Source organism: Anoplopoma fimbria, chromosome 20 (assembly GCF_027596085.1).
Source record: "Anoplopoma fimbria isolate UVic2021 breed Golden Eagle Sablefish chromosome 20, Afim_UVic_2022, whole genome shotgun sequence".
Lineage (NCBI taxonomy): Eukaryota > Metazoa > Chordata > Actinopteri > Perciformes > Anoplopomatidae > Anoplopoma > Anoplopoma fimbria.
Genome location: NC_072468.1, coordinates 10,131,243 through 10,143,926, shown reverse-complemented (window position 1 = coordinate 10,143,926; position 12,684 = coordinate 10,131,243). Strand labels below are relative to the sequence as shown.

The 12,684-nt window shown below is 42.2% G+C and overlaps 1 protein-coding gene across 1 annotated transcript; it reads left to right on the top strand.

The window, feature by feature from the left end:
• The first annotated feature begins 3,926 nt into the window (after positions 1 to 3,926).
• fbl (fibrillarin) lies at positions 3,927 to 12,075 on the top strand. Its single transcript, XM_054621527.1, is given in 10 exon segments — positions 3,927 to 4,076; positions 5,699 to 5,848; positions 6,218 to 6,279; positions 6,282 to 6,354; positions 7,429 to 7,523; positions 7,698 to 7,868; positions 8,044 to 8,176; positions 8,909 to 9,021; positions 9,402 to 9,547; positions 10,981 to 12,075. Coding segments are annotated over 10 exon segments (978 nt in total). The 5' UTR covers positions 3,927 to 4,066; the 3' UTR covers positions 11,006 to 12,075.
• The last annotated feature ends 609 nt before the right edge of the window (positions 12,076 to 12,684 follow it).

Here is a 12,684-nt window from a genome sequence, read left to right as displayed (position 1 = left end):
CACTGAGCTCCCCTCCACACTCCTCATACAGTACACTCCATGACCAGCACCCCAACCCCCCTCCAACAACCTACAGCACACAGCCCCCTCCCCCTAACTTGTCCCTCAAAACTAACCAGGTGAGAAAAGAACTGGAAAAGATCAAGGTGAGAAAGGCCATGGGTCCAGACGGCATCAGCTCAAGGCTCCTCAAATCCTGTGCGGACCAGCTGTGCGGGATAGTGGAGCACGTCTTCAACTTGAGCTTGAAGCTGGGGAGAGTACCAAAGCTGTGGAAGACATCCTGCGTGGTACCATTACCAAAGACCCCACGGCCCAAGGACTTCCACAGCTTCAGGCCGGTGGCTTTAACATCCCACCTCATGAAGACCCTGGAAAGGCTGGTCCTTGTACATCTCCGCCCCCTGGTGAGCTCATCCTTGGACCCACTTCAGTTCGCCTATCAATCTGGCTGCTACAAAGATGCCTTTCTCACCTGGAAAAGGCTGGAAGCACTGTGAGAGTCATGTTTCGACTTCTCCAGTGCCTTCAAAACCATCCAGCCTTGGCTTCTGAGGGACAAGCTGGAGCAGACCAGGGTGGACCACCACCTCACTGCATGGATCATGGACTACCTCACCAACTGTCCACAGTATGTGCGGATACGGGAGTGTGAGTCAGACCTGATTTCCTGAAGATTGGGGGCCCCACAGGGAACTGTTCTGGCTATATTCCTCTTCTCCATTTACACCTCGGACTTTACACACAACTCTGCTAACTGCCACCTGCAAAAGTTCTCTCACGACTCTGCAATCGTCGGCCTCATTTCTGCCGGTGATAATGGGGAATGCAGGGAACTGAACCAGGACTTTATAGGATGGTGCCAGCTGAAATTCCTCCAGATCAACTCTGGTAAAACCAAAGAGCTGGTGGTGGACTTCCGCCAGGGTAAACACTCTCCTCCGGTACCAGTGAACATCCAGGGAATGGACATTGAGATTGTGAAATCTTACAAGTACCTGGGTGTTCACTTGAACAATGAACTGGATTGGACTGATCACACAAATGCACTGTATAAAAAGGGTCAGATAAGACTCTATCTGCTGAGGAGACTGAGGTCTTTTGGAGTGCAAGGAGCACCCCTGAGGACCTTTTTCGACTCTGTGGTGGCATCGTCCATTTTTTTTGGAGTGGTCTGCTGGAGCAGCAGCATCTCGACAGCCGACAGGAAGAGACTGAACAAACTGGTTAAGAAGGCCAGCAGTGTGCTGGGGTGTCCACTGGATACGGTGAAAGTAGTGGGAGACAGGAGGATGATGGCTAAGCTGTCATCCCTGATGGACAACACCTCCCAGCCCATGCGGGACACTCTGGCAGCTCTGTGCAGCTCCTTCAGCCACCGGCTGCTTCACCCCGGTGTGTGAAGGAGAGGACAGGTCCTTCCTTCCTGCTGCTGTCAGGCTACACAACCAGCTCTGCTCCCAGTAAACCACACAACACAAAAAATCTGTGCAAAATAAATACACTGTGCAATATAATAGTTTTCTGTCTGTTTATATAATATTTTAGTTATTGTGGATTTTTTTACTTTTTTAGTTATTTAATATTTTTTACTGTTTTTACTGCTTATTTGCTTATTTATAATACTTGTTTTTGATCTTGTTTTGCACTATACTCTATGCTGCTGTAAATCCTGTAAATTTCCCCACTGCAGGACTAATAAAGGAACATCTTATCTTGTCTTTTTTTACAATAAACAACAGATTAATATAACATCGCGATAATAAAACAACAGTAGTACATCGGTACATTCAGCACCAGAGCATAGCTGGGCAATAGGTTATATATATATATATATATATATATATATAGAGAGAGATATATAAATAGTAGAAAGAAGAGAAAAGGAGAAAAGATGCAGTTTATATGCCACCATGGCCTCATCCACACTGTGTGTAAGTGGATGTAATCAGGAGACACTGCTCTTGAAGCATCTCAAAGATATGGGGGATTTTGTCAAATCTGTCTGGACTGTCGTTGCATTGCTGATTATCATTAAAATGAATGAACCGGCGTAACAGCTGGAATCTCTTCTTCCGCATGATATCAGCTATCAGATCAAAAAGTGACTTGTGGTGCCAGAAGTCCTCCAGGGCTGTTGAACACACCCATAAAGAGTAGTATTGCCAGGAAATCTTCAATCTCTTCAGGACAAGTCTTGATTTGATCCCCCAACTCATGGGCAAAGTATATATTAGTATTATGAGCAATATTTTCAATCATTTGGTTAGTGAAGAGCACTTTGAAGTACTGGATGGGTGTCTTTACAGCCTCAGGGGGTTCAAATCTTGATTCAGGAACCTGGAATTCCTCAATGTCTTCATGTTTCCAGATTCCCCTTGTGCCTTTGTTTGGGCCTGAGGGTGGACTTGGGTCAGGTGTGTCCTCTGGCTCCTCCAAGGAAACAGTTTTTAGGGCGTTCTTCCCTTTTCTGCTCTTCTTACGAGGATGCAGTATAGAAGATGTGCTTGTTGAGGGAACCTCCTCCTCAATATTCCTCGTGTAGGCTGATAATCAGGATCTCAATTTGGTCATCTTTAATCACTCAGATCCGCATCAGAGTCTTGAGGATTTTCTGGTGTAGGGGCCAAAAAATTGCGTGGCCTTGCACCGTAAGAAGATTGAGCATCCATCTATTGTTTGTAAACCAGAAAAAAAAAAAAAAAAGACAATTACAAACATTACGAAAACAATATAATGATAACATTTTTCGTCAAATATTTAATGGAATAACAGTAATTATATATTAACAGCAGTGAATATTCATATATGTTGTTTTTGACAAAAACATTTGTACATTTATTATCTTAGAATCACTTCGTTTACCATGGAATGCTAAATCAACCGTTTGGTAACAACTGCTTTTCGACCGAAAAAAATCCTTCTTCAAAATGTGCTCGACCAAATGGTAGAGCAGGAGGGCACTTCATCACGTTTTCTCTACTGGAAGGTCACCCCTTTGGGCACAGCAGCACGTTTTGTCAACTGGAAGGTCACAATAAAGGACGCAGCGTCCCATTTACTCTACTGGAAGGTTACCCTTGAGTGCACTGCATCCTATTTTTTCTACTGGAAGGGCACCCTACAGGGCACATTGTCCCATTTTCTCTACTGGAAGGTCACCCAAGAGGGCACAGCAGCACATTTTGTCAACTGAAGGACCCCCTAGAGGACACTGGATCCTGTTTTCTCTAGTGGAAGGGCACCCAAGAGGGCACTTCATCACGTTTTCTCTACTGGAAGGTAGCCCTATGGGCACAGCAGCATGTATTGTCAACTGGAAAGTTACCCTAGAGGGCGCAGCGTCCTATTTTCTCAACTGGAAGGGCATCCTAGAGGATCATGTTTTCTCTACTGGATGGTCACCTGAGAGGGTGCTGCACACCACTTTATTTACTTGAAAGGCCCTTTATCATGTTTTCTCTCCATTTAAGGGTGCAGTAAAAATACATTATTTTTTTGTACAGTTCATTTTATTATTGGAAAATTCCACATTCACAAACAGAGAGATGGGCAGACTCCAAACCAAATTTTGGATTTTTAAAAATTGTTTTTATCAAGAACTTCATCAATATGACACCTCGATAAGAAGCTTTAAGAATCAGAAGGCAATTAAAACTAATGATGTGTTGGATACATTTCTTATGGATCAATGACACATGATTTTTAATTTGTATTACTTTTATTTTGTATGTACCCCTGGTACGATAAATTATGTGCGTAACAATTGTTAATATAGCTATGTTTTTCTAATATAAACACAATCATTCTAAAAAAAAGTAGAAGAATGAATTTGACTGCTGTTGGCTTATTTGCTGTATAATGACTCAACTCGCACTCCGTACCAGTAGGTGGCTGTAACGAGCCCCTCCTTCGTAAAACATGAAGCATCATCAGCAATAGAAGTAGGGAGTTAGTGTGGTCGCTGCACATGTGGTCACACTGAGTTCGTTCAGTTAGAGCCGCAGGAGAGGAAGAGCACGAGAGCACTGTCGGTAGCATCAAATAACGAGTTACACCAGATAACATGAGACCAGGTAAGTTACAGCAGATAGGAATGTCTTTAAAGTATTGTTTTTATAATATGAGTGTCTACTTTGTTAAGCTGCCCCTGGTGTGTTTGAAGTTAAAGGCGCTGGTATGTGTTCGGCCTACACCCGCCATGCTGCTTCGTTAAAATCAAGGCAAACTTTTAAAAACTGGAAAGAAAAGTGCCGCCACGTGTGTGGACGCTTTCTCATTTAATGTGGGTGTAATGAAATAATTGAGCTAAACTGTAATGCTAGGTTAAATAGTAAGATGAGCGTGAACCAGCATCACGCCGTGCAGCATGCGCGTCGCCGAGGCACACGTGTTCAGCCTCCGTCAGCAGAACCAAACCGGCCACGAGCCCTCCGACATTATCAGATTAATGTATTTTACTTAAAATGATTGCTTGTATTGCATTGTTTACGGTGCAAAGTCAGAGGCGTTTGATGAGGCCGTTTTAGTTAACGTAGTGCCACGAGGCTGAAGTGAACGGTAGCTTCAGCTAACGTTAGCCGACGCTGGTGCCTCGTGTATTTGTATTCACCCGTGTGGGTATGTCCGTGTGCCAAGCATGTATTAGTGCCGCTCTTTTAAACTCAAACACGGGATGCAAACGTCCGTAGAACTACGAAACTATTTAGTGTAATGTGATAAAATAAGGTTCAGTAACATTACACCGCTAAAAAGATAAAAATCACTGCTCCTTCCTGGGCTTCGCATGGGGAAGCTGCCCCGGGTAGTTATACAGAAGAGACTGTAGGAAATGTCTTTCGTAGCAAACAGAAACTTTTTTTTAAATAAATATAAAGGATGGCACACTGCGTTGTGTCGGGCTACGAGCTAACACCACACACTCTGCTAGGCTCGACTGTAGGGGGTTCATGGTGGCCATATGCAACCATTTTGAGGAGGTTGTCCTTTTTAACACATAAAACATACAGACAACGAAGCTTGCATCCCAAAATATATAATTTCCCCCCCCAATAACCGTTAAATTGCTGTCATTTAGATATGGCTGTAACAGCTGCAAACGGAACCAGACAACTGCGACAACACGTGCGTTCAATAATCTATTTTAGAGACGACGAAGCACATTTTTTGACTGTTTGACAACCTGACAAAAACGCCCCAATAGTTGGCCTTCAGCCCCGTTTTGTCCTAGTTCCATTTAGTTTGTTTCATGGTATTCCGCACTGGAGACGGTGTGTTTTTAGAAATGAAGCCAGCGAAAGGGAGTGGGAAAGAAATATCCTAACTGCTAAACATGTATGTAAACAATGCGTAACTCGGCGTGTCTGTTACTCCTCAAGGATACAAACAATATGTCCACAGGGTGGCCTTTCAAAGGTACACAGACTCCTGCTTATTTCAGGGTGACATGTGCAACCAGAGAATATTGTAGATCACTCCTAGCTTGCCCACTCTGCAGCAATTGGTGGTTTATAGAGCGCCACTGTTGAAAATAAAGCGAGCCTTCTTTGTAACTACACAGTTTATTAAGAATAACTCCCACGTGTTTTGATCAGGTTCACTGGAGCTCCTTAGGATACATGTGTAGGCTCTGTTGGTAGAACCACACACACCCACACCCCTAATTCCCCTTATTAAGTTATCTGTGTTTCATTTTAAGGTTTCAGTCCCCGCGGGGACCGAGGAGGTAGAGGAGGGTTTGGAAGCCGAGGAGGATTCGGTGACCGTGGAGGCCGAGGAGGATTCGGTGACCGTGGAGGCCGAGGAGGATTCGGTGACCGCGGACGAGGTGGATTCAGAGGAGGAAGAGGTGAGACTGGATGAAGCGGATAGTGAGATTATCAAGTGGTGTTGTCATGTTATCTGTACTAATGCAACATAGTGGTATAAGCAAATGTATAGTTTTGTGATACTGTATCCATTCTCAAAAGCACTATTTATTTTTAATTAATAGTTTACATGCAAAGTTCAACTGTCTCAAAACTTTTTGATGTTAAGAACACACCGGCATAATTGGTGAACATGTTTAACCTAAATACAGACTGAACTGTGTGTTTCACAGGAGATAAGTTATCGGCCATGCACGCAACACATTTGGGGTATAACCTCTGATAAAAGCGCAAGTGTGTTAATATAACCAGGGCACAGATCGATTTCTAACCAGTCAAGTTTTTTTCAGGTGGAAGTTTCAGGTCCCCAGAGGGTGGAGGATTTCGGGGCCGTGGGGGTGGCAGAGGCGCCCGAGAGGAAGGGGGGGCGGCAGAGGAGGCTTTGGAGCAGGGAGGAAGGTCGTGGTTGAGCCACACAGACATGAAGGTTTGTGTTACTACGGTTTAAAACCAATTTATGCTGGAAACCTGTTGGCGCTTGGTTTGGATGTTTAGCAGACAACTTCAGGCAGGGATTTGGTCACTTTTTTTAATTCAACAAATGTTTCTTTTCATAGGCATGTTCTTTCATATATTGTGGCAATTTTCTAATGCATAGTGGTGGAATGGGATGTGTATTTGTACTGAAACCTTCCGATACGGTATGTTCTGAACTTGTCGTCTGTTTGTTGCGTCCTGCAACCCACACTATCAATATAATCCATTAAGGTCCATTACTCGCATGCAAGGAAAATGCATTTTTGTCTTTCCAGGTGAAATTTACGTCTCTGAAAGTCGAACTCTGCTTGTCGGCTCAGCCTGGTTAGTCACGCTCACTTAGCGATGACTTGTGTTGAACTGGATGCTGACACTATTCATCTGAAGTCGGACATATCTGCGGATACACTTCAAATATTTAAATTACGGTGGCATCACCCAAATGTGTCTTAAGCGCAACAAAACAAAAACATACTTGACTCTTAGTCCTTCTCTCCACACTGCAGATTTAGACAAATCGATAACCTTATGTTATAAAATAGTTTAATCTCAGTGTAAACGTGCCTTTTTAAATGTCTATTTTATTCAGTGTGCTGTGCCTGATCTGTATAAACAAGCAAAACCTGCAGCCCAGTTCAGGAGTTATCAACAATTCACAAGTGTTATGATGGAACATTACTAACATTTGTGTGATTTACTTTGATAATATGCCAATAACTGAGTGCCTTAACTTTTAAAGTATGAATTATGCCACTGTTTAATATATATTTTTTAAAATAAACAAAAAATCCGAGGTGCATAACGAACCAGAGCTCTGTGTACCATTCCACCACTACTTATGCAAATGTTAAGTGCTGAAGTAGTATAAAACGCATACATCCACCTTTTAGGTGAACTGAAGAAAAACTCATGGAATGGACTTGCTTCATTCTTTCTGTGTCTGACTAGATTTACCAACAATTTCTAATCGACTCGCAGTATATTCTGTTAACACTGACTCGTCTTGTGTTTGTGTTCACTCCAGGAGTGTTCATCTGCAGAGGGAAGGAGGATGCCCTGGTGACAAGGAACATGGTGGTGGGAGAGTCTGTGTACGGAGAGAAGAGGATCAACGTGGAGGTGAGATTGTAGTTCCTTGCAGCACAGCTCATAACTGCTGACCTTTAGCGCTTTGAAAAACTAACATTGTTTCAAATGATAAGTTACTGGGTAAGAACAACTCTGCCATCGTTCTTGAGGAGTCCTTGTCTTTGGTCACGGGGTTTTATTTTATTTTATTACTCTGTCATTTAGGAAGGAGAGGTTAAGATTGAGTACAGAGCCTGGAATCCGTTCCGCTCCAAGCTGGCAGCAGCCATCTTGGGAGGAGTAGACCAGATCCACATCAAGCCCGGAACAAAGGTCATGTACCTGGGAGCGGCCTCCGGCACCACGGTGTCCCACGTCTCTGACATTGTTGGACCGGTGAGTACAAAACTAATTTGTCTTAATTTAATGGTCCACTACAACGCATCCGCAACCTATTGCCTCAGAAATCACCATGTGGCATGAAACAATGAGTATCATCTGGCCTTTCCCTATCATAAAAAAGTAATTTTTAAAGTTTACAGGTAACATAAAAGTGTTCTGTGTGTAACAGGAAGGACTGGTCTACGCCGTGGAGTTCTCCCATCGATCGGGTCGTGACCTGCTCAACGTGGCAAAGAAACGCACCAACATCATTCCAATCATCGAGGACGCCCGCCACCCACACAAATACCGCATGCTAGTTGGTAAGTAGTCCTGAGACACAGCAGTAACACCGCAGTAGACTCTTAGTGGAGATGTCATAGATCCAATGAGGGATTTCAGACACAGAACACACACTTTAGCACAGAACACACACTTTAGCACAAAGTCGATGCCAAAATTCTGAACACTTGATTTACCACAGCATCGTAGGTACCTGGGGTGAGGGCTCTAGACTACGGTATCCTTGTTGTCACAGGGACGTTAAAGATGAGTAAATGGGTGGAAGGTAAATTGCACATTATCACAATGTGTTCAGATGTTAACTTGTAAACTTTAAGTTTTTGGCGAGAAACTTGAGGGAATTAATAATAAATAATTATTAACAATTAAAATAGTATGCACCCAGTAATAATGGAGTGTATGTTGAAGTAGATAAGATTTACTGGTTTGTTTGTCTATCTTATCTTGGTATTGAGTCATTGACTTTCACTGGTATTGGTATCAACTATTGCTACTACTAGATATCTGGTATCGTGACATTCCCACTTCCAAGATCGGTCTGTTCTGAACAAACAACTGAATTACAAATTCTATTTTACCTCAATACCTACATAATGCAGACTTGAACATATTAACATTGTCATAAAGCTTGATTGCTTATTGTTGTGAATGCCAATGGACAGAAAAAAGCCTCAGTTGTCAGGCTCATCTCCAACATTGAAAGACTACAACAGAAGTAAGTGAATAGTCAGTAATGGTCTCTCTCTCTTTAGGCATGGTGGATGTGATTTTTGCTGACGTAGCCCAGCCTGACCAGACGAGGATTGTTGCTTTGAACGCTCACAACTTCCTGAAGAACGGAGGACACTTTGTAATCTCCATCAAGGTACGCAGATGTCAGCCTCGATGCCCCTCCAACCTTTAACACAAGAAGCACTAAGCAACAACCTCTGCTCAGGCTCACTTGAGGCGGGCTGACCTTTTTAAAGGTGGACCAGCTATTTATAAAGTGAAAGCTGCTCCTGAGTTTTGTTTCTTTTATAATTTCTTTAACTGTAACAGATGTTATTCGTAGGTTAAAATTCTATTGTCAGGTAAATGGTTGATTAACTTTCCTCCTGCAAAATGTTCTCTATTATCAGGAAAACACAGTGAATGTCAGAAATGTGTATACTTGATTGACAAAGTCACCAGTGAAGTACTGTCTGAATTGAGCCGAGTGTGTTGTCAGCTCTGTAGACTCAGTTTTTTTCTCTTTTAATTCAGGCTAACTGCATTGACTCGACGGCGGCTCCAGAGGCCGTGTTTGCCTCAGAAGTGAAGAAGATGAGCTCTGAGAACATGAAACCACAGGAGCAGCTCACACTGGAGCCCTACGAGAGAGACCACGCCATAGTGGTGGGCATTTACAGGTACGCCCACATCAGACCGCAAAGTCTGGGTCACTCTAACCTCTAGACAATGCCCTAATTTCAAAAAGTTGATGCATCATTATTGGCAAAGTTCTTATCTGCAATGAAATCGACAAAAGTTTATGACCACAAACTCCCCAGAAGGTTGTACTAGTTAAAGGCCTTAGTTGTGCTGCCTTATAATTGTATTTCCAAACTGGAATAGCTAACCCCCCTGCCATCTTTGGTGGCTAGTTTTCTACCCCATCCAAGGTTTTTTTCTTTTTTTTTTTTCTCCTCTTCTTTCTCCAGCTCATATCTAGATAATGAATTTGGCCCCTACACGAAGGGATTGTCAACCTTTTCTTTAACTATTGGCAGAAAAATAAGCTTTGGTATTATAATCATCTTAGTTGATCAATGCTTGTACTAGGATTTACCAGTCTGCATTAAGCTGCATTTACTACAGCTCCATCTGGTGGACTGTTTAAAAAGTTACATTTACACAACATATGACACATATGATCTATATATAAAAAAAATATCAATGGGAAGCGTTGCAGCAAAGTGTGAATAGAAAACCCACAACCTGAGCAGTTAGCTGTCCTTCACCTGGCTGCTTCTCACTCAGTCCTGTTTATCTACATGGACTAATTCTTACAGGGTTTTAATGACTACATTCACAGTCCAAATAGTTGTTTCAAGATAACAAGGTACCACACCATATACTTGTAATCATTTTTGACAAATCTATATATTGAAGAAAAAAAACATTGGTGTCATATACACCAATGCAGCTGAAGCTCAGCATATGTCACTGCTTAAATGGAATTTTTCCTTTTTATTAAGATCTTCATAGTTTTGAAGTCAGACGGGTCAAAAAAACGCAAACAGTCAGATTTTCAGACTCGTAAGATGCCAAACAATGTTGATTCAGATGATATAAACCACTTTATTTGGTGTGTAAAACTGAGCACACCTGGTATGTTGCTAAGGATCGCTTGTTAACATTGGGGTGGAGGTTTACATCAGACAATTTGAGTAACCATTGGAAATGTTATGTTTTTCCGGTTCTTTACCAAAACCATTCAGTCAACCTTGAGTGTCTCCTACAGTGTCTGCATTTAAACTGTAGATATAGTTAAGCAGTGTGTGAGGTCATGAGTACAGTGACCTGTTATAACTAAAAGACGTTAAGTTGCACATCCATGTTGTGAATCAGGAACTAGTAAAATGACAAGAACAAATGGTCTCGGTTCTGCGCCAGACCTCCATGACCAGATTTATGAGGTTTAGAAGTCTTCCCTTTCCTACTTATGTTCCCAGAGATGAGTGACAGGATGGACACACATCCAGGTCCCTCAAACAGCTGCAGTCAGCTCGACACACATAGCAGCCTGCTCTTTTTTCCCCCCACATATTTTGGTAACTTGCTCTTTTCTGTCTCTCCTCAGACCACCGCCAAAACAGAAGAAGTGAGGCACGCGTAAGAAGGCTTGGAGATTTTCAAACACCATCTGCTTTTTATCCTTGTCCATTGCTCTCCTCTCCACCCTCCGCCTGCCTCTCATACCATGAGACTAGCAGGCAGCGTCAAACATGTCTGGGTTTCCTTCTTTTTTAAGTTAACTGACCAAACATCCAACTGCTGGAGTCTATCTATCACTGATGACATTGGGAGCATATTGCATAACATTTGGTTGCCAGATTGGAGTATATCGTGTTAGTAGTGGAAGTTTTCATAATATGTAGAGCTTCGCCACCCTTATTTTCACATCTCTTATGCACAAGTGATGTGTATCTATCAACTTATTATAAGGATCTGTGTTTCTGTGTAACTACACACCAGGAGGATGAGTAGAAACTAATGAATATCCAGTCCTAAATTGTAAGGGGATTATTTTTTACTCAGCTGCCGCTTCTTGGTGAACAAGGTACTTTCTAACCTAAGAAGTATTTCAAAAGAGAACAAGCTGTGTTGAAAGACTTCAATTCATTTAGGCAAGTTTATATAACTGCTACATGGTTATTTGGGCTCCAGTGAGGTTTTTTGATTGGTCAGTACTATTATTTCAATATTTTATCACTTCTCTTTTCTCCTCATACTTTTCTTAGTGAATTTCTTTTTTTTTTTGCTGTTTACCGCCACAATATGGGATAGCTCAATCCCATATTGTGAGGGTTATCCCAATTACCCACACAGATCAGATGGCTAGTATTGTCAGTGTACAATAAGTCATCTGTCAGAACTTATGTACAGGCTTAATGTTGTGTGTACTTATTGCACAATACCCACACTTTGTAGAAAAAGGAACCCTTAATGATAATCTGTTTAGTGGTGAGGTGGTGAAATTTGATCTTGTGTGTACAGACAAATGGAGATGGTGACTTCCTCTCTGACATGTAGTTTGATAGCAGAATCCTTTGTGATGGCAGAGTATGAAGGAGAATGGTTGTAATTTGCAACAATGTATGCTTTTGAACAGTTTATATATTTGTTTTTGACATATAACTGCAACTTTGTTTTAATAAAATGTTTATGATTGTTATTTTTGATTGTTTCCAATTTTTGACTTTTATGACCTTGTATAACTAACCAAACTGTTCCCTTTTTAACATTAATACAGCCGTTTTGTGGTTATTAAAGAACACCGGACGCCCTAATGTTACAGCAACCACAAAGCCTTTCGAAAGCAATGCTTTGTCAAATCAGGTCCTTGGTGGCACATTGATAGTGCAGCACCAGTAACTCCAAATGAGATGATGGACACATGTCCTATAAAGGTATTAGTACAACGGGGAGTAAGGATTTAAACATGTAAGGCTGCAGCCCGCTGGTTTAAGATATTGTCTTGTGTTTCTGGCAGTGTAAGCTGTAGAGGTTATTGGTTACATGTAGCCTTATGCGGGGCTTTCATACACCGGGGTACTCTGACAGCTCGCGACAAACTGCCTCTGTGTCCTCAAAGTACGCGGACTCCTCACCTGAAGTTCGGGTATGCTTTCTGCAACATGAAACCAAAGAACATACTCAATTTAAATACCAACTTTTGAAGTTACTTTGGCGACTGTCCGCGGTGGATTTGTTTTGGCAGCCATTTTGTGGGAAATTTCTCTGGAGCGCGCTGGGCCGTACTTGCCTGGTGTCGGGAGTGCGC